We start from the raw sequence: 21178 nt of genomic DNA on the forward strand, positions 1-21178 counted from the left end.
CAATACGTTTGGTACTAACTATGCCCAAATGGCATTGATGTGAAATTAAGATATAACCTCTGGTTGTTTAAGTAACGTCTTATCATTAGGCCACTCCATTTGAATATATTGTCTGATCTTAGAGAAATTAGGATCTTTAGGCACAAGTTTGAGAATTTAATCCGAGTTTACTGGAAAATTTTCTGCAGTATCATGGCTACTAACACCAGCTGATGAGTCAAAGGTTTTGTCTTACCCTATTGTCAGATGTGAAAGCAAATCAGTGTGTTGTGCTGGGGATATGAATATAATTTCATTGTCATAATTCGAAAGAAGTAGCACCCACGCTCCTAACGTTGAACTGTCCGTGTAGGAACAGTATTACTCCGTGCAAAGACAGCCAGTAAACGTTTGTGGTCTGTGAGGAGGATGAATTTTCGTCCGTAAATTTAATATATTAAGTACTTGATTGCAGATATGATCAATCACAAAAGTGTCCGTGTCGATCTGACTGCAATTTCTTTGTGCCATTGTTGGATTCCAAGTGAACGCAATTGACCATTCAAAACTATGATGTCGGTGGGACAGAATGGCGCCTTTACCACAGTCTGAAGCATCCACAGCAACTGTGAGCCTTTTGTTCGGGTCATATATCGTACGACATTTAGCGTCAACTAAACATGGTTTTAATTTGCTAAATGCGCGTTGGCATTCACTGTTCCAGTTACATTTGGTACAGTGATTCATTGATGGAAGCTGCATGTTTGAGAAATTTCCAGCAGTAATTTATTTGTCCTAATATGGAACATAATTGCTTAACGTCCTTGGGAGCTGGAAGGTTGTTAATGGCGCCGGTATGATGTGGCGTCGATTTGGTGCCCTGTGCACCAAGTGTTGTACTTCACATTGAAAAAAAGTTGCCCTTGTCACTCTTGGATTTCAGATTTGTTTCTTGTCGAATTCTGAAAAAAAATTTCAAATTATGGAAACTCCTGTGGAGTTGTTGCAGGGACACCTAGGTCGTCCAACTAGTTCACACTGTTCGGAACTTGCTGAATTAATTGTTGTAAATACCTCTGGAAATAACTAAATGTACTGGCAATTCCAAAAGGTAATGTTTTGTAGTGGTAGAGACCAAATGGAGTATGTATCAACATAAATCGCTGTGTGCATTCGTCCAAAGGGATTTGCAAACATTCCTGGCAAAGGTACACATAACCAGTTAATTCTGACACCAGTTTTCCCGGCTTGTGGACAGAATGTGAGTCAACAACAGACTGAGCACTAGTCGTCGCTTTGAAATTTCTGCAGATTCGTTGTGAACCGTTGGGATTCGTTATATCTACGATCCGTATTATCCATCGACTACTGGTCACTGCTTCTACTCGTATAAACTCATTCTGATCAAGACTACTATGTTCCTCGTTTATTTTATTTTCTAACACAAAAGAAATGTCTTGTGCTTTGCAAAATTTCGCCACCACATTCGGCTGCAGCGTAATGTGTCTCGCGTAACGTATGATGCGTCATAATTTTCTAACAGCTGTTTCAACTTACGATTTAGAGTTTCATTTACAATTTTATTCACTTCCTCGTGAGAAGTGAAAAAGAAGCTTCAGTTAAATTGAATTTCCAACTAGGAATGTAGCCTGTTCCGTAAATTGTTTGTGTGTGGCTTATGTTGAAAAATTGCCCTTTTATTGGTATCTCATGACGGCTGTAACTGAAAAGCGAACTTTTAAAGTCTGTTAACTTTGGCGATCCTAATTTTCGGTAGGCACGTAGATTAATGATTGAAACTGACGACCAAACTGTGGTTTTATCCTTATGTGGCCTTTTTTTTAGCTGTGCCTCCCAAGGAAAGTCTCAGTCTAAACATATATTTTCACCCCCATTGTCTCCCCCGATACTACTTGTGTTCCCGTTTTTATCGCCCTTTATTTATGTCTCTTTACATCTTTTTTCGTGCCTGTAATGTCCCTCGGCTGAAGAGGGGCGGATTGTGCCGCTGCCAGCCCTCCCCTGCTCATATGGTGCCGGGGAATGAAATTACAAAAAAGGAAAAGAAACTCCTTCAACGTTGCTTTACTTCTGTCTAGAGAATCTTTTTCTTCCCCCAGATTGTGTGTTCATCATATGGGTCAAATTGTTTCCTCAGTAAGAAGGATTCTTTTTTTTCTGTTGGTTCTTCAATATTGTGAATATTGCTTACGTTTCTTCTGTTAGTTTTTACAGACTTACAATCTATTATGAAAAATGTTTAGAGCACTTTACGTCCTCGATGTTTTCACAAGCTTCCTCTAAACCTATAAACACGTAAAAAGGATTTAAGAATAAAATTTGGATTGTACAATCCCAAATCTACTATAGAGAACTGTTTTAGCACTTATATATTCCCAAAAGAGCCTTATAATGACTTTACTCACAAATGGTGTTCTTCAGTAGCTACTGACCACAATTCGGAAACAAATCCAGATTTAACTATCTGAAATGAATACTCTAGATGCTCTTTATCCTTATCACATCGCTGAGACAAGCGAACTGTGTGGTTATGACATCTGTCTTACTCATAATTGAGTTAAAGATCGTTATGGCAATAAAAATCGTCGAAGGCTATTTATTGGCACTTCATGCAAGGTTAATTGCCGCAGGCAGCTCATAGACATTACGAAATTTGAAAAAAAAATTTAATAGTTGTTGAAATTAAAAGGCTGAGAAAGCCTTATCATACGAAATTTCTGGCTGGGGAGATACTGAAGGAACTTTTTTTGACATTCGTTAATGTTTGCAATACTGTGTTCTCTTATGGATAACGTACCAGGTGCTTCTTAGCGTCTTCAAGATGCTCCATCTGTCAAATACCGATAAGCATGTCCCTTCGTAGTTGCAAATGATCACTGCCTTCTGAATGACTGATTACTTGTGCTCTGTGCCTTTCTGTGATGATTCCTCGACAAAGTGTAGAAGTCGGTTACGCTCTAGCACGTTAGTCAAAATCCACTGGCACACATTATGCCGCAGAATAGTAGACAGGTGACAACGACAGCAACTTGTGTGCATTTACTGTTCTTTAAAAGTACCAATTACTGTTTGAGTCTTCACTATGTGACGATGAAATGTTGATGATAACAGGGAGTGGAAACGAGAGACTGACAGATGAAATGTCTGAGTTGCGTAACGTTAATCTAGAATTAATAGAAATATACTTATGTCTGTGATGGTACCATATAAATGACCTTTATGTGCAAACTCCATCAATGAGAAAATACGTTATTTATTTTTTACCATTTGAGATATTACACACTATAATCAATAATATTCAAACGAAACTAAACAAAGGGTTAAGCCAACTATCTACTTTCTTGCTGTTTTAGCTTCATACATTTGTTTTATTTCCTTGTTACAGAGTAGCTCAGCCAATTCTGTTGGGCTTGACTATACAGTATTTCAACCCAGATAGTAATATTACGGAACAGGAAGCATACATTTATGGCAGCCTTATGGTGCTAATCAACTTCCTCAAGCTATTCTGGCATCATCACCACACAATGTTGACCACTTACGTTGGCATGAGAATCAGAGTTGCCTGTTGTGCTCTGATTTACAGGAAGGTAAGTTTTCTCGGAGCAATTTTCACATATAAATGTCGTGTATCTGCAGTTTTTGGTATCACTTTCTTTTCATTATAACACTGATATTTACTAAGAAAGTATCAGTGATACCACTCTGTAAAACATGCAATGGTATAAAAAAAGAAGCTGAGTTCCCTCCATCCACTATTCTCTAAACGTAACACTCATAAAATGAAAACCTTTCTCTTTATCTTGTCATGGGTTTAGAAGATGTGTCATAGCTAGAAAAGAAAACGAGTACAATAGTCATTGTGAATGTACAGACGTAAGTAAAAAAACTGAGATTTTTTCCGATACTGTAAACAGTAGTTTGTGATGATAGTTGACATTGATCTCGTAATCACAACGCAACAAATAACATTTTAGATTTTGAAGATGTTTCCAGCCGGCCGGAGTGGTCGAGCGGTTCTAGGCGCTACAGTCTGGAACCGCGCGACCGCTACGGTCGTAGGTTCGAGTCCTGACTCGTGTATGGATGTATGTGATGTCGTTAGGTTAGTTAGGTTTAAGTAGTTCTAAGTTCTAGGGGACTGATGACATCAGAAGTTAAGTCCCATAGTGCTCAGAGCCATTTGAACCATTTTGTTATGATGTTTTCATAAATGGTAGTTAACATTCATACTATCAAGTGTCACTCCATCGATATTCCAGGTTCAGTTACACTCATGAGTTTCAATATTTACACAAACTGTTTTATGTCATAATTAGATCTTGTAAATAATTAGCTTTATACGACAATAATTGTTGTTTACACAGGATATGCACAATATATTTTCAACAAGGCAATACTCAGATTTTTGTACCAAATGGAATTCTTGAAAAGGATCCGTCAGATACATTTAATATATTTGTGTCACTAAGTATTGTTTCTGGGTTTTGGTTACCTCAAGCTTCCAGTATGAGATGGAAGTCAACATAGGAAAAGACGTGCGATTTTCTTCCAGTCTTCTTTCTCCTGTGTCCTAAGCCTGTACTTTGATTCTGCAAGTTGGTTTGAATGTGCGGGACGACTGTGTTTTCTCGTTGGTGACGGGAATTGCATCTCGCCGTTGTGAGGCTGTGCGTCGATATCTGATGCTAATGGGTAACTTTCATGAAACCATAAGGGAGGCATCTGTAACCTACAGCATCGGGTGACATTCGTCCAAAACTTGTCTTTTGACGCAATTGACATTACTCACCAGTCGACCAAAAATTTGTAAATAGTTTGACCTATCAATACTCAATAGAGTGCTCCATGGAGCTTCGGCTATGTGTAACTGAAATGCGGTAGGAAACAAAGTTCGAGTGTAACAAATGTGGAATGTTGTGGCAGACAAATCCATTATGTAGTAATAAATTTGACTGCAAGGTAATAGTCTGAAGCCAGTGAATGTAACTACGAATTATCAGTCATGGACTGGCGATTTGTAGCACGTACTATGGTCTAGGTCATCAGCTGAATCAGAGAACTGATACGTGTAATCTCATTACCTTAATTTCGTTGGAGCTCAGGGCCAGTTATGACAACTTTAATTTCGGAAAAATGTACAATTATGGTCATGATACAGTTGTTTAGGCACACGTACTTTAGAATCTAACAAGTGACTGAAATATGGCCAATAATGGTCATACATTCATAAAAATTAGCTGTGTGCCATTATTCTTTAATTATACGTTCTCCATATTTTTGATCGTAGTTATTATTTTCCATAATTAATATAAATGAAATTAATATTGCTTTGTCAACTCATAACTGAAGTACCACTTTCAGCCTAACCCAGCCTTCGGGATACGCTACAAATCAGTATGCCATCACAATTAAGACATCGTATTCAAATTTGCTGGCTTCGCTAAGTGCAACGAAATTGTAGTCGCAGCAACTTCATCCTTCATTTTTAATTAGAAATAAGTCACAAAATCAAAGAAACTCATTCCTGGAAGGAACACAATGTTATATGTACGTAACTTGGAAATTGGAGAACTTATTTGTATTACGTTAATAAGAAAATCCCTGCATTTGTCGCAAATGTGAAGATGAAAACAGCTATCAACATTTAATGAGACACGAACGTACTTCCTTCCACTCCGGAACCTGAGGCTCCTAACTACAAGACCACAGTGAATACATGCAACTGTTAATAATATTATCTTTTATGTTAAAATCTGCTGGGGGCTTTTAGTGCAAATGCGTGGTTAACTGACATTTAATTATAAATACTTGTACCAGGACGGCGTATTTTTGAAAAATCTTCCATTTTCCCCTGTCTTGAAACTCCATACTGCTATGCTACACAGTAATAATACAAAAAAAAAAAGAAAAACAGTACAATGAAAGCAATATGGCGTCTCCCAAATATTTCGAATGGCTTGGTCCCATCGAGTGACACATCATTCTGATGTCACTTTTGATTAAGCCAAGCATGTCGCGGACGATTTTCTTTTCTTTTTTTTGTGAGCCTTCAGGCTTAGAATGTTAGGAGAAAATTTATACCATTTGTTTAGGGTATACTTTCATGTGTGCAAGAGAACTTTCGATTTTTATACGAGTAGTGATGTATCTATAGATCGTTTGGTTACCACATGGAATGGTAAGACAAATTAGATACAAGTTTTTGCTCTCTCAGTGCTATAGATTCATTCAAGGGGTCTATTTGTGCTTAAGCAGTTTTGGAATTCTAAATTTTCCTATGGTTAGAGGACTTTGTAATTGGATATTTATTTCAGCAATTTTTTGGGGGATACTGCAGTAGTACTGATGTCTTCCTTCCTTAGTCTTTCGACGTGCTTATCTATTGTGATTTTCCATTAAAATGTGATTTTTGTGGGTAAATAGTGGACTTTCGTACTTCACATGTTTGTCAGTGTTCTACCACGTGTTCAGTACATTATGTTGAGTTGCCTATTTGTGTTCACCATTGTATTGTGCTAAAGTTTCTTCGCGAAATGAATACGTAGTCCTGTAGTTAAATTTTTCTGTTTTTATGATTTTCGATTTAATGTCTTTCGTGATTTTCTTACATTATTGTTTCTGTTCACAGGCATGCTTATCAGAGCTACCATTAGTATGGAATCGATTGCTCTCTTTTTTTCATGTATAACAAGTAGGCCTACCTATACTTATATTATGATTTTATTAATTTGTATTTTTCTTAGTTTAACGAAATGTTTCGGTTTATCTTCGTGTTCATTGTGATGACTTGCTTTTCTGCACAATCTCCAGTCGTTTCAGTAGATGCGGTGATGTGGTAGCTTCTCTCTTGCTAAATCTATTTTTGTATGAGTGTTTGAGTGATTGACTCCGTATTTAATCGTTTTCCTTATGAATCCAAAAGTTTCCTCCAAACCTCACATTACGATCCAATGGTCCCAATTTGAGATAAACGGGAGTACGTTTCCAGTAATTGTATATTTATGGCTTAAAGTTATTAAGAGTGCAGATTATTGTCTCATTTAGAGTACTGATTGCCTCATGTCGATTTTGATTTCTGTTGGAAATGAAAAATTTAATTCATCAAATCTTAAATAAACCCTTCGAAAACAACACCTTGCAAGCCACGTCCCATCCTGACTGCTTCAGATTCTATCAATGCGAAAGGTACTTGGCCTACATTTAAATAGAGAATTTTGCGATTTAGTTGCCAAAATTAAATTTCAATAGTGATAAAGGTCGATTTGTGGCCAAAGACAGTAAATTTGTCAACCCAGCAGTCACAGTATATGTTACAAAGCTCAGAAACGAATTCAGTTAAATGAGAATAAGCAAACTGCACGTTTCACTAGAGCACAGAGATTAGGGTAAATGAAATTCTACAATCAGTACTAATTAGTTACTGTTCAACGCGAATTTCAGGTCGTCTTATAGTGTTTTGCAACTTTTCGTATTTAAAATTTACGTGCAGACGATATGTTACATATTGAATTTTACAATATAAAAAACTCATAATATCTGTGGCAAACCACGTATTTTGTCTACCGAAACTTAAAGCAACAACTGAACGACTATTTTTGAGACTAATTCGCACAGAGAAGAAATTCTTAACCTTATGCCCACGTAACGCATGTCGTGTCAAATCAGTGGTCTCACCATTCCAGGTAAGTAGGTCAGTAACGCATGAAAGTGACGAGAAATATCTCTTGAAGTCAGAACAGTCTGTAGAACTGTTTTTATTATACGTTATTTTCATGGAAAACATCCCTACGATGTGTAGAGTTCATTGACAGCATTCTCATGATTCGGGAACTGCATCCAGATAGCCATTGCATTTCTGGTTCAGCCTAGTCGTTGTAAAATATTATATGTTACCTCATTTCACACAAAACCATAGAGAGTCAATAATTGTTAAATTTGGTGCCTGCTTTCCGCACTCCGATGCGTGATTATCTATACCAAGCTCGCCTGCAAATCATTCTGCAGGATCCCTAAGACCAACTGCCCAAGTGTCACGCGCCAAATCTGCAGGCTGCAAGCCGATCCCTTTTCTTAGATGATGAGGAGTCATCGTTCCACCTGTGAACTCTGGTCCATCAGAGATGAGTGATGGCAAGGTTCGATGCGTAGGAAGTGTGTTGGTGTCTTTACCCTTATAGTAGCGAGGCTGTGAATTCAGAGAACTGTAACGAAATGCAGAAAAATCTGCAGATGATCAACTCTTGCTGCAGTCAGTGCCATTGACCCTAAACGTATATGCCATAATTTGTGCCATACTTCGTATAGATACCCAGAGAGATCCATTACTGTTCTGTTACACTATTGGCAATAAATTACTGGAAACAATAAAACCGATTTTAGGGAAAGTATTTAGCTATCTGAGATGAGTTGCAAGAATCTTAGGGATATTTAATTCGTGAACGAAAGAAGTGGCTTACAAAATAATTTTTCGATGAATTATTAAGTTTTGATCGTCAGACTGGGACACTTACCAAGTTAGATTAATAGTAGAGTTGAAGATGACGCAATGAAGTGTGTCGCTTTTCGCCACGGGCTCTTTAAGTAAGCTCAAGACTGTTACGGAGGTCCTCAACAAATTTCAGCGTCAGCCGCTACAATTGAGACGCTTGGCGTCTGTCTTTGAGTTCAAACGAGGCAGAATGATTATTGACAAATGATTACTTAGACGATCAGATTCTAGACTATGCAGTTTTACCAAGGCACAGAATATCAACCATCTTCTTCATGCGTCAGAAATATATGGTGCAATTTCCTGGTTAAATGCTGGACCTGTGTGCTTTCACGGATCTAAGCCGTTGTGCCGGATTAGTGTTCAAACACGCCATGTACATTTCCTTTTATTGTCCAGAGATAACAGATGCCTCCGACTGTAATGGTCACGTGTACACAGTCCACAGAATTCTGAGCAACAAGATGTGGTGTGAAACTTCCAGGCAGATTAAAACTGTGTGTCGGACCGAGAATCTAACTCGGGACCTTTGCCTTTCGCGGGCAAGTGCTCTACCATATGAGCTACCTAAGCATGACTCACGACCCGTCCTCTCAGCTTCAATTCTGCCAGTATATCTTATCCTACGTTCCAAACTTGACAGAAGCTCTTCTGTGAACCTGCAGAACTAACAGTCCTGAAAGAAAGGAGTGCTAGTTCTGCATGTTCGCAGAAGGGCTTCTGTGAAGTTTGGAACGTAGGAGAAGAGGTACTGGCAGAATTGAAGCTGAAAGGACGGGCCGTGAATCGTGTTTGGGTAGCTCATATGGTACAGCACTTGCCCGCGAAAGGCAAGAGTTCCGAGTTCGAGTCTCGGTCCGCCACACTGTTTTAATCTGCCAGAAAGTTTCATATCAGCGCACACTCCACCGCAGAGTGAAAATCTGATTCTGGAAACATCCCCCAGGCTGTGGCTATGCCATGTCTCCGCAATCTGCTTTCTTCCAGGAGTGCTAGTTCTGAATTTTCTGGGCTTGCGCTCATTCTTTAACGACCTAATCATCCACTGGATGTTAAGCCCTAATGCTTCTTCTGTCTCATCTTTCACATCAAGTAGAATGTCTCGGGCGCGTCTGAATACGTGGGTGGGGGGGGGGGGGGAATTAGTGCTTAACGTCCCGACGACAACGGGGTTATAGAGACGGAACTCAAGCGCGCTTTAAAGAAGGATGGGGAAGGGAATCGGCAGTGCCCTTTCAAATGAACTATCCCGGAAATCGCCCGAAGCGATTTAAGGAAATCACGGACTACCTAAATCAGGACTGTCGGACGTTGGTTTGAACCATCGTCCTCAAAAATGCGGGTATAGTGTGATAACCACTGCACCATCTCGCCCGATCTGAATATTTGATTCTGACTCGTTCATATTAGATCGATTCGAACAGTAGCTGCTAATTTGCGGAAGTTTAACAGCCTAGTTCGAACTAATCAGCATTCCATATTTCATAATCGCACCACTGATTCGAAAAGTGTGTAAGCTTTCTTCAAAAAAGGCAAGGAAGTGTGTGCTTCTATAGCTTGTACGTCTCTATGAAACGACGCCCACCGAACATCTCAGGGGTACGCTTGAAGGCCAGCTTTATTCACAAGACCTACAAAAATCACTCTTGTTGCTTTGTGATGTATAAATATTTTGAAGAGACGTTCGTCATATGTCTGAGTCATTTTTGATTCCATGGCACTCATTCCAGCGCTCATTACTTCACACAGCGCTGTCTCTCAGAAATCATGTGTAAGTTGTGGTCAGGAATAAACAGTAAAAATTTTAAGAGGTAGTGGTAGACATGATTTCAAATAAAATATTCTATACATGTCCTATTTTTATTGGGTAGAGAGATTCATGGTTAAAATGTAACGCAAACAAATGCACACAGAACACGTTAAGCGAACGCAAATGATTAAGTTCAAAAATTTAATTTTCTTAAATTCTATGCCTAGCTTTAATACCGTTCCTACTGACTCATTTGTCGGGGAAAGCGTGGTTTAGCTGATGTACCATCCGATTACTAAAACTTTTAGGGGCTCCACCATGCTTCAGGAACATGCCCAGTCTTGTAATCAAAGTAACCTCTCCTCAGGGAAGCCTACAAAACGGGGCATGCGGTGTCATAACAGGCCCAATGCAGTGATTGTCTACCATTTCAACCCGCATGTTAGCAGTGAACAGTTGCTGTAAATATGTCTCCACAAAGGCACGTGGCTTTTCATCGGACCGACGATATAAGTGAAGCCGTTAGTACTGAAAGTGGCTTCATCAGTAAACAGTGTTAGTGGGATCAGTCTGTCATGTGCCATTAGCCAACGACGTAGTTCCAATAATCTTCCTTCATCTCCTTCTCTTAAGTATTGACTCCACTGTAAATAATCTTAATAGAGGTCATTTATGCGTAATGAACGACATATGGTTGTGTGTTGAACAGCGATACGTGTAGAAATTCTGTGTGTGCTTGTTAAAGGACTACATTCTACCAACTGTCTCCTACTTCATCCACACTCTGTTCACTTACGCGTTCAGATGAGGTATGTGGGGTGGCCACTGCACCAGTGTCATGCGGTCTGATGAAAACACGAGTAAACGGTCATGAATCTGTCACTCTGCCGTTAGAAAATCGTCTGTGGTATTCTCTACAAGCAGCAGGAGCGTCTCCATTACAAAACCCACAGTATGTATACCACATCAGCATACTCAACAATTTTAAATCTCAGAACTGGCGAATAATCCACAATCACAGTTACAATTAAAAAATTCAACTACGTAAACTCAAGCGCAATTTCGCAAGTTGAATTTAAAAAAATAAGGCAGTCGATGCATAAACCAATAGCAAGTAGAGTACTAAAGCACGAAATAAAAATGTATCTCTTTAACCAGGTGTATCTCGATCAGTAACAATAATTGGACACATAAGGAAAGCTTTATTTGAGAACTACTATCTCCTAATAGTTTACTACTCCTCCTGAAACATGCTGTGTTTTTGTATTCCTGATCATTTATATATTGCACTGTATCTCGTGTGTATTTAATAAATCGTTTCAGTGGTACATTTCGTCCGTTGGGCTGAAGCTTTAAAAAACTCTGGTGTGTTTTGTTCTTTGTCGTACTGTACTCGTGGTCTACTGGATGGCACTGAATGTTTGGCAATTATCTAGCTGTAATCTGTGGAAATACCGGTGTGAGGCCTTCAACTGACCTGCTTCAGTCTGCGTCTTCTGAGTGGCAGATCACTCCCTGAAACTCAAACGCTTAATAAAACTTACACGACAAATCTGAGTAAAGCAATTAATGGAAATGGGTAGCCCTAGAATTGACTTCCAGGTACAGGTATCCCTTAACTTACTGTTAACTAACTTCATGAAGGCTGTTTCATAATTACGAGTCAGACGCTTGGCGCCCGTAAATTCCCGTATTTATTACAATTCTTAGTATGCACAAATTTACAATGGACATTACAACAGAAACCTCGAAAAATAAGACATGAAACTATGTTATAATACGGTTGGCAAAGATAATTTAACAGGGTAAAGGGGTTCATGCAAATCACCTTCCCGATGTATTAATACCATACAACATAACCGCGAAATGAAATTGGTGATTACACGATCGTGCCAGAAAGAGAACATGCAACTTGCCTGTTCGTCTACAGTCGAGACGATATAACAACATCCCTAATAGGAGCACTGTCGCCAGCTTCCAGTTGCGAAGCGCAACCTACTGCTGGTGAGACAATAGTCTTTTGTAGAGTGCACAGTGCATTTTGAGTTACCCAAACGACCGATACGATGATATCCAAGTGTTATATTAAGGCTGTGATAATCTGTTGGTACCACAAAGATAGCCTCATTTCCAGTGGCGGATGCCTTTCATTAACTACGGCACTCGTGTATGTTAGGAACTGTATATACAGTATATTTAGAGCCCATAAACAAAACAGGGAACCGGCCGTAGTGGCCGTGCGGTTCTAGGCGCTACAGTCTGGTACCGCGAGACCACTACGGTCGCAGGTTCGAATCCTGCTTCGGGCATGGATGTGTGTGATGTCCTTAGGTTAGTTAGGTTTAACTAGTTCTAAGTTCTAGGGGACTAATGACCTCAGAAGTTGAGTCCCATAGTGCTCAGAGCCATTTGAGCCAAAACAGCGACCCGCACTGCATCTTGACAAACTAAGGTCGTTGTTTATCCACTTCGTTCGAAAGTAACATACTACGAATATGAGAAATACTTTATGCTGCAGTTTTTATCTGGATTTGTGTTTATTCACGTACTCTATGATTCGGTGACAGCTCGTACTCTCTTGGTGTTTGGACATGCGGCAACTGCAGTTACGCCTGCATCTGTGATTTCCTCTTGAAGTAGAGTAATACTCGTCAGTGCAATTGCAATAAATGAAAAAATAAAAATAATGTTTGACAGATGTAAGTGGAAATGACCACGTTTAACACGCACAGGAGCCTGTCCGCGCATCGGACGTCGAACCCTATATAAAACAGTACCCAGTACTTTGGAACGTTTCCTCAGATACTGCGCATCAACAAACAGTCCATGGACGTGACGGCGACCGGGCAAGTGATCAACCTGCTGTCCAACGACGTGGCGCGCTTCGACCAGGCGTCGCTGCACGCCAACTGGCTGTGGTTCAGCTCGCTGCAGCTGGCGCTCGTCACCTACTGCCTCTACAGCTACGTCTCCTGGGCCGCCTACGCCGGCATCGTCTACATCGTCCTCATGACAGTACCACCGCAGAGTAAGGCGCAACCACGTTATTACGCACCAGTGAGACAGCAGCTAAGAGCTAGAAACTGTCTGGTAGTGATCGAGGCTGATCATCCAGAACACGTTTGTACCAGCTGTGTTACAAGGTCCCTTTCCGCTGGCAGGTAATCTAGTGCGTTCAGCCAGTCATGTCTACCGTCAGGAACCAAACACAATGCAGTATAACATTTCCGAAAATTGTTTGGGCTCTCGTGGCCACTTGTTGACAAGTTGCCTATTGCCTTCTTGCTCGTGCTGTTTCACCGGCGTCTCTATGATGATTTTCCTGATATTTCGTCAGCACTAGTAGATGCAACTGTCGAAGCTTCAGCCTCCATTTCTATAATATACTGGAGTCGAGGTCGCAGCCGCAGATGATATATAACTGGAATGCCAACATCCCAGGGCTTTTCCGTGGCCATTACCGCTACAGTTTTCCTCTTGCTATCTGCAACGGACGTTCGCTGCAGAACGGGAACCCTGGATCCCTTCACCTTCAGGCTTTCTTTTTTCTTGCTGAAGTAATTGTCACGTTTGTGTATGTCTATAGTTACCCTGAAGAAGCAAGTACGATAACGCTTCTCTATAGCAAGAACTTGCGTGTCGGCGAATTTTACTGTGTGGTCAGCATCAGGCAGCGTGTCCTCCACCAAACCAAAGGACATCACACACATCTATGACCGAGGCAGGATTCGAACCTGCGACCGTAGCATCAGCGCGGTTCCGGACTGAAGCGCCTAGAACCGCTCGGTCACAACGGCCGGCCGTGCTCCACCGCGGCCGATTTTTTCACCTGTCCCAACCTGTAATGTCGCTTATGTTCTGTGATTCTGGTGTTGATCTTTCATACAGTCATTCCAACAAACACTTTATGGCATCTCCATAGCGTGCGGTATATTACCGACATTACAAGTGGGTCTCTTTTTTTCCTTTGTCGATCTACATCTACATCTACATTGATACTCCGCAAGCCACCCAACGGTGTGTGGCGGAGGGCACTTTACGTGCCACTGTCATTACCTCCCTTTCCTGTTCCAGTCGCGTATGGTTCGCGGGAAGAACGACTGTCTGAAAGCCTCCGTGCGCGCTCTAATCTCTCTAATTTTACATTCGTGATCTCCTCGGGAAGTATAAGTAGGGGGAAGCAATATATTCGATACCTCATCAAGAAACGCACCCTCTCGAAACCTGGCGAGCAAGCTACACCGCGATGCAGAGCGCCTCTCTTGCAGAGTCTGCCACTTGAGTTTATTAAACATCTCCGTAACGCTATCACGGTTACCAAATAACCCAGTGACGAAACGCGCCGCTCTTCTTTGGATCTTCTCTATCTCCTCCGTCAACCCGACTTGGTACGGATCCCACACTGATGAGCAATACTCAAGTATAGGTCGAACGAGTGTTTTGTAAGCCACCTCCTTTGTTGATGGACTACATTTTCTAAGCACTCTCCCAATGAATCTCAACCTGGTACCCGCCTTACCAACAATTAGTTTTATATGATCATTCCACTTCAAATCGTTCCGTACGCATACTCCCAGATATTTTACAGAAGTAACTGCTACCAGTGTTTGTTCCGCTGTCATATAATCATACAATAAAGGATCCTTCTTTCTATGTATTCGCAATACATTACATTTGTCTATGTTAAGGGTCAGTTGCCACTCCCTGCACCAAGTGCCTATCCGCTGCAGATCTTCCTGTATTTCGCTACAATTTTCTAATGCAGCAACTTCTCTGTATACTACAGCATCATCCGCGAAAAGCCGCATGGAACTTCCGACACTATCTACTAAGTCATTTATATATATTGTGAAAAGCAATGGTCCCATAACACTCCCCTGTGGCACGCCAGAGGTTACTTTAACGTCTGTAGACGTCTCTCCATTGATAACAACATGCTGTGTTCTGTTTGCCAAAAACTCCTCAATCCAGCCACACAGCTGGTCTGATATTCCGTAGGCTCTTACTTTGCTTATCAGGCGACAGTGCGGAACTGTATCGAACGCCTTCCGGAAGTCAAGAAAAATAGCATCTACCTGGGAGCCTGTATCTAATATTTTCTGGGTCTCATGAACAAATAAGGCGAGTTGGGTCTCACACGATCGCTGTTTCCGGAATCCATGTTGATTCCTACATAGTAGATTCTGGGTTTCCAGAAATGACATGATACGCGAGCAAAAAACATGTTCTAAAATTCTGAGGCATCCTTTGATTTTCTTTATCAGTTTATAAACAATCATTACGCCGTGTTTGGACAGTGTACGGCCGGTTCTGTCCGTCACTCTGGGTATGTATGGCAGAAAGGCCGTAGCCCAGATTTCTTTTTCCAGTTTGACATTTCTTATGTTAATGGCGGGCCGGTACCTGCAAAAAATGTCAAATCACCATCCGAACCAGAAAATGAACATGATTAATTCGTCCGTAACTCTAACAAGAGGAATATGTGAGTCGCAGCACCTCAGACGCGAGATGCAACACCTACAATGGGATTTGAGAAGCAATCGGCACTCCACAAGTTAGAACCAAACACTCGACGGAGTCATTGGAGAGAGAAAAGTCTGGTAACGCCTTGTGCCATACATTTCAGAGTGACGGACAGACTCGCCTGTGTACTGCGCAAATATTACATAAAGATTGTTTACAAACGGACAAAGAAGATCAAAGGGTACCTCAGATCGCCAACGGAGAAAAGAGAGCAACTTGTAATGTCGGGAATATACCGCATACTACGCACATGTGGAAAAGCCCATGTTGGAATGACTGTATGACTGCTCAACTCCAGGATCACCGTACGTAAACGACATTCCAGGTTGCGGCTGGTGAAAAAATTTGCTGCGGTGAAGCGCGCCCTGTGTTGATACCGACCACATAGCAAAATTCGCCGACACGAGTGTTCTTGCTGTAGAGAAGCACTATCACGTCAGCTTCTTCGCGGTAGCTGTAGGCCTACACAAACATGACAGTTACTTCAGTAATAAAAAGGAGAGCCTGAAAGTGAACAGATTCTGGATTCTCGTGCTGCAGATAGCAAGGGGAGAACCACAGCGGTAATGACTACGGAAAAGCCCAGCGATGTTGGCGCGCCGGTTATATACACTCCTGGAAATTGAAATAAGAACACCGTGAATTCATTGTCCCAGGAAGGGGAAACTTTATTGACACATTCCTGGGGTCAGATACATCACATGATCACACTGACAGAACCACAGGCACATAGACACAGGCAACAGAGTATGCACAATGTCGGCTCTAGTACAGTGTATATCCACCTTTCGCAGCAATGCAGGCTGCTATTCTCCCATGGAGACGATCGTAGAGATGCTGGATGTAGTCCTGTGGAACGGCTTGCCATGCCATTTCCACCTGGCGCCTCAGTTGGACCAGCGTTCGTGCTGGACGTGCAGACCGCGTGAGACGACGCTTCATCCAGTCCCAAACATGCTCAATGGGGGACAGATCCGGAGATCGTGCTGGCCAGGGTAGTTGACTTACACCTTCTAGAGCACGTTGGGTGGCACGGGATACATGCGGACGTGCATTGTCCTGTTGGAACAGCAAGTTCCCTTGCCAGTCTAGGAATGGTAGAACGATGGGTTCCATGACGGTTTGGATGTACCGTGCACTATTCAGTGTCCCCTCGACGATCACCAGTGGTGTACGGCCAGTGTAGGAGATCGCTCCCTACACCATGATGCCGGGTGTTGGCCCTGTGTGCCTCGGTCGTATGCAGTCCTGATTGTGGCGCTCACCTGCACGGCGCCAAACACGCATACGACCATCATTGGCACCAAGGCAGTAGCGACTCTCATCGCTGAAGACGACACGTCTCCATTCGTCCCTCCATTCACGCCTGTCGCGACACCACTGGAGGCGGGCTGCACGATGTTGGGGCGTGAGCGGAAGACGGCCTAACGGTGTGCGGGACCGTAGCCCAGCTTCATGGACACGGTTGCGAATGGTCCTCGCCGATACCCCAGGAGCAACAGTGTCCCTAATTTGCTGGGAAGTGGCGGTGCAGTCCCCTACGGCACTGCGTAGGATCCTACGGTCTTGGCGTGCATCCGTGCGTCGCTGCGGTCCGGTCCCAGGTCGACGGGCACGTGCACCTTCCGCCGACCACTGGCGACAACATCGATGTACTGTGGAGACCTCACGCCCCACGTGTTGAGCAATTCGGCGGTACGTCCACCCGGCCTCCCGCATGCCCACTATACGCCCTCGCTCAAAGTCCGTCAACTGCACATACGGTTCACGTCCACGCTGTCGCGGCATGCTACCAGTGTTAAAGACTGCGATGGAGCTCCGTATGCCACGGCAAACTGGCTGACACTGATGGCGGCGGTGCACAAATGCTGCGCAGCTAGCGCCATTCGACGGCCAACACCGCGGTTCCTGGTGTGTCCGCTGTGCCGTGCGTGTGATCATTGCTTGTACAGCCCTCTCGCAGTGTCCGGAGCAAGTATGGTGGGTCTGGCACACCGGTGTCAATGTGTTCTTTTTTCCATTTCCAGGAGTGTATTATCTGCGCCCGCCAGCTCGACTCCAGTACACCACCAGCAAGACAGGGTGAAGCGATGACAATTCCACATGCTTGTGCTTGCAAACATCATAAAAATCACCAAACAAACCTCGACGGAAGAAACCGAGACAGAATCGAAAAGGCAATTTGTCATAGTGTTTTTCTACGGAAGTTGATGCCAATCGAAACGTTGCACCTATAAGTCCTGTTCACTCGCCTGCAAACCCGAGAACTTAAAAATAATCTTTTACGTCGTTCAAAAATCTGTTTTTGGCTCTTCTTTACTATACGACTGGTTTAATTTTGTCACACTTTCACAGTATATTAAGTTTTAAGAGTCAGAAATTTTCAGGTTTCAATCAGATGGTTGTTCTGTGCATTTTGCAATCCTTTGATGATGCAATCAATGAAACTTTTCCAACAGCCAACCGGTTGCAAATAACGGTTTTGTACATTGACCTAAATTTCGACACCTCTAAGGATATCTTCATCAGAGTGAAACTTTTAGAAACTCTATAAAATAATACATAGAAAATTAAGTATGACAAAAAGAACCATTAATAAAGATGACAATAAAATTAAATGGCGAGAAGGCAATCGTCAGATTTTAGACCAGATAAACGCAAGTAAAAAATAAAATAAAACACGTTACAGCCTTTGGCACGTATGCCTAGCTAGGAACAACATCAGACTGATAGGCCCAGTGGTTTACATCGCTGCCATGTTAACAACACAAGGTGCGCAGCCTGCCGGGCGCGGACAGTGACATCTGCCCATTTGAAACAGTATAACAGAAAAAATTGAAAAAACCGACAGTTAATTCCAAAAAGAAAATAAGGAGGAGAGCTTAACGCATTTTTTTTAAATACATGGTTGTCAAGCAATGAAGTATAACTAAGAACCACCTATTAGGCTTTACAGAATTTGCTTTTGCATAAAGGGCAGAATAATATAGAAATTTGATACAAATAGCTTTACAACCCAAGAAATATCGGCATGAAAGTAACTTTAGTACTACACATCTATGATATTCGAAGAAAATGATGTTTCGGAGCTAGAGGCAGGAAAATATAGTAAAAAATAGACAAATCAAAATTCTGCGACTAGTGGATAAAAAAACCACTGAAATAATTTTTGTTATGTAATAGTAACTGTTCATTGAGGATGAGGCCATCGTTCTTAGAAATATGCTTGAAAATCTCTAGCTCTTCCAGTACGTCGAAATGAAAATTTCTTCACCGCTTTTCTGTTTGTGACCGGAAATTAAAAGATGATTAGCGAAAGTGGAATTGTGTGGAGTAGTGTCTCTCTTTCTCAATAAATGTTATTTGTACCTAACACTAAAAGATCTTTCTGTTTGTTCTATATAATAAAAGGCAGACGTAACACAAGTGATTTAATACACTCCTGAATTGTGTTTAGGAGGAGTTGTAGAGATTGTGAACAAGATTTCTTTGCAAGTTATTGTTAGTGAAAAAGGTAACTTTGTATCCATATTTTTTTAATTAAAAAAGAGGTGTCGCAGCCTAGGACAAGGTACCAAACAGTTATTTGTAACCGGTTGGCTGTGTGATTCCTATGTTTGAAAACTGTATACGGTTGCTAAGAAACAGTCATGTTTAAAACTGCAATCAATGAGATTTCTGAAAGTCTAGTGAACTATCCTAACTTATAGTTTTATTCAGCACACCAATACACTTAGCAAGATAGTGAATGAATTGAAACGGAAGGGTATTCTTTGTCTTAGTTACTTTTAATTTCTGTTGGGAGCAACGTCATTCTTTATCATTATGCCGTAGAAACTTTTAGATTACTTTCTAGAACACCCTATCTTTGTCGCATCGTTAGTAGTCGTTTGAAAAAACATTTTTTATTCAGGTGTAACCCTGACTTCCGAAAAACGTGAAACTCACTTGGTGAGAGATCTAAAATATACAACAGATAAGCTAAAATTTATGAACCTAAGAACTCCAGCAGTTCTTGCGTACCATAAAAAAACATACGGACACCTACTCTCGTAATATAATTGCAGTTGTCGAGACAACACTCCTCAGTACTTGTTCTGAATAATTCCACATAGTTTTTGTGATATCTCATATTAGACTACTGCATTGATAGTCTGTTTGCAAGTAAGCGAAGAAGAAGCTTTTCTTTTGTTGCTTAGCTCGAAGTATTTCTAAACTCTGTCCCAATTGGATCATTGTCTCTGACTACTAAATTTTGTGTAGTTTTTTAAGTCAATGGTATCTGACATGGTCTCAAAGAATTTCCACCCCAAATATGATGGTTATTTTGAAAACTATTACATTAAGCTCAAATACTCGAAATGAGGCAGTGAGTTAAACTGATTCGCTTAGTGTGGGTACTTGCACTAGAGTGTTATTGTGGGTAACTCGCTCTGTTCACAGTGTACATGGGGAGACTGTCAGCGCGATTCCGTAAGCGAGTGGCCGTCCGCACTGACGAGAGGATGAGGATGATGAACGAGCTGGTGCAGGGCATACAGGTGGTCAAGATGTACGCCTGGGAGAAGCCCTTCGCCAAGCTCGTGGCCATGGCCAGGAAGTAAGTGGCAGCACCACCATTTCAGACATCAACAAACAGAAGCAAAGCACCAGGAGACTATTGCTTCAGCAAATATTACAGACCTTAAACTGTAAATGGAAACTTCTTTGCCGGCCGTGGTGGACGAGCGGTTCTAGGCGCTACAGTCTGGAACCGCGCGGCCGCTACGGTCGCAGGTTCGAATCCTGTCTCGGGCATGGATGTTTGTGACGTCCTTAGGTTAGTTAGGTTTAAGTAGTTCTAAGTTCTAGGGGACTGATGACCTCAGAAGTTAAGTCCCATAGTGTTCAGAGCCATTTTTTTGGAAACTCCTTTGTTCATTGTTTCATTTTGATATGTCGCTGTACATCAAAGTTATTCATTACTTTCATTCGCGTCTATGAAATTTCTTCAGATACGATCTAATTGTGCAGGTTGTTAAAGTCTGGTGGTTGGAATGGAGGAATGTACTACCTATCATTGTCCCCTAAGCCACCTCTTGGTTTTCTGCCCTCGCACTCTGAACACGTCTTCTCTTTTACAGGCTATTCATCACGTAATTGATAACTTAACTGAAGAAAAAGAGATAGTGGGAAAGTTACAGTCAAAGATAGTCAGGTGGGAAAGTTACAGTCAAAGATAGTCAGTGAATAAGATTATCTTTGAATATATCGCAGAAAAAGACACAAATGTTAGGTAGTCCTGTCACGGTGTTTTGTAACATGTGGTCGCAATTCTGAGTGACTTGACTAGTGGCCACCCTGCTGTAGCACAAAGAATGAAGTACCAAGTACATCGATATGCAATGAAAACTAAACGATTATACGTCCAGTCC

At 41.7% G+C, this 21178-nt stretch overlaps 1 protein-coding gene across 2 annotated transcripts in view; it reads left to right on the forward strand.

The window, feature by feature from the left end:
* The window catches only part of LOC124775045 (ATP-binding cassette sub-family C member 4-like), a 191070-nt gene that overhangs the window by 43995 nt on the left and 125897 nt on the right, over window positions 1-21178 (forward strand). For both annotated transcript variants that reach the window (XM_047249827.1, XM_047249826.1), the window contains exons 5-7: window positions 3386-3590; window positions 13044-13269; window positions 20208-20364. In XM_047249827.1, coding sequence (XP_047105783.1) covers window positions 3386-3590; window positions 13044-13269; window positions 20208-20364 — 588 coding nt within the window. The remainder of the gene's footprint in view (window positions 1-3385; window positions 3591-13043; window positions 13270-20207; window positions 20365-21178) is intronic.

Source organism: Schistocerca piceifrons, chromosome 2, assembly GCF_021461385.2.
Source record: "Schistocerca piceifrons isolate TAMUIC-IGC-003096 chromosome 2, iqSchPice1.1, whole genome shotgun sequence".
NCBI classification, from domain to species: domain Eukaryota; kingdom Metazoa; phylum Arthropoda; class Insecta; order Orthoptera; family Acrididae; genus Schistocerca; species Schistocerca piceifrons.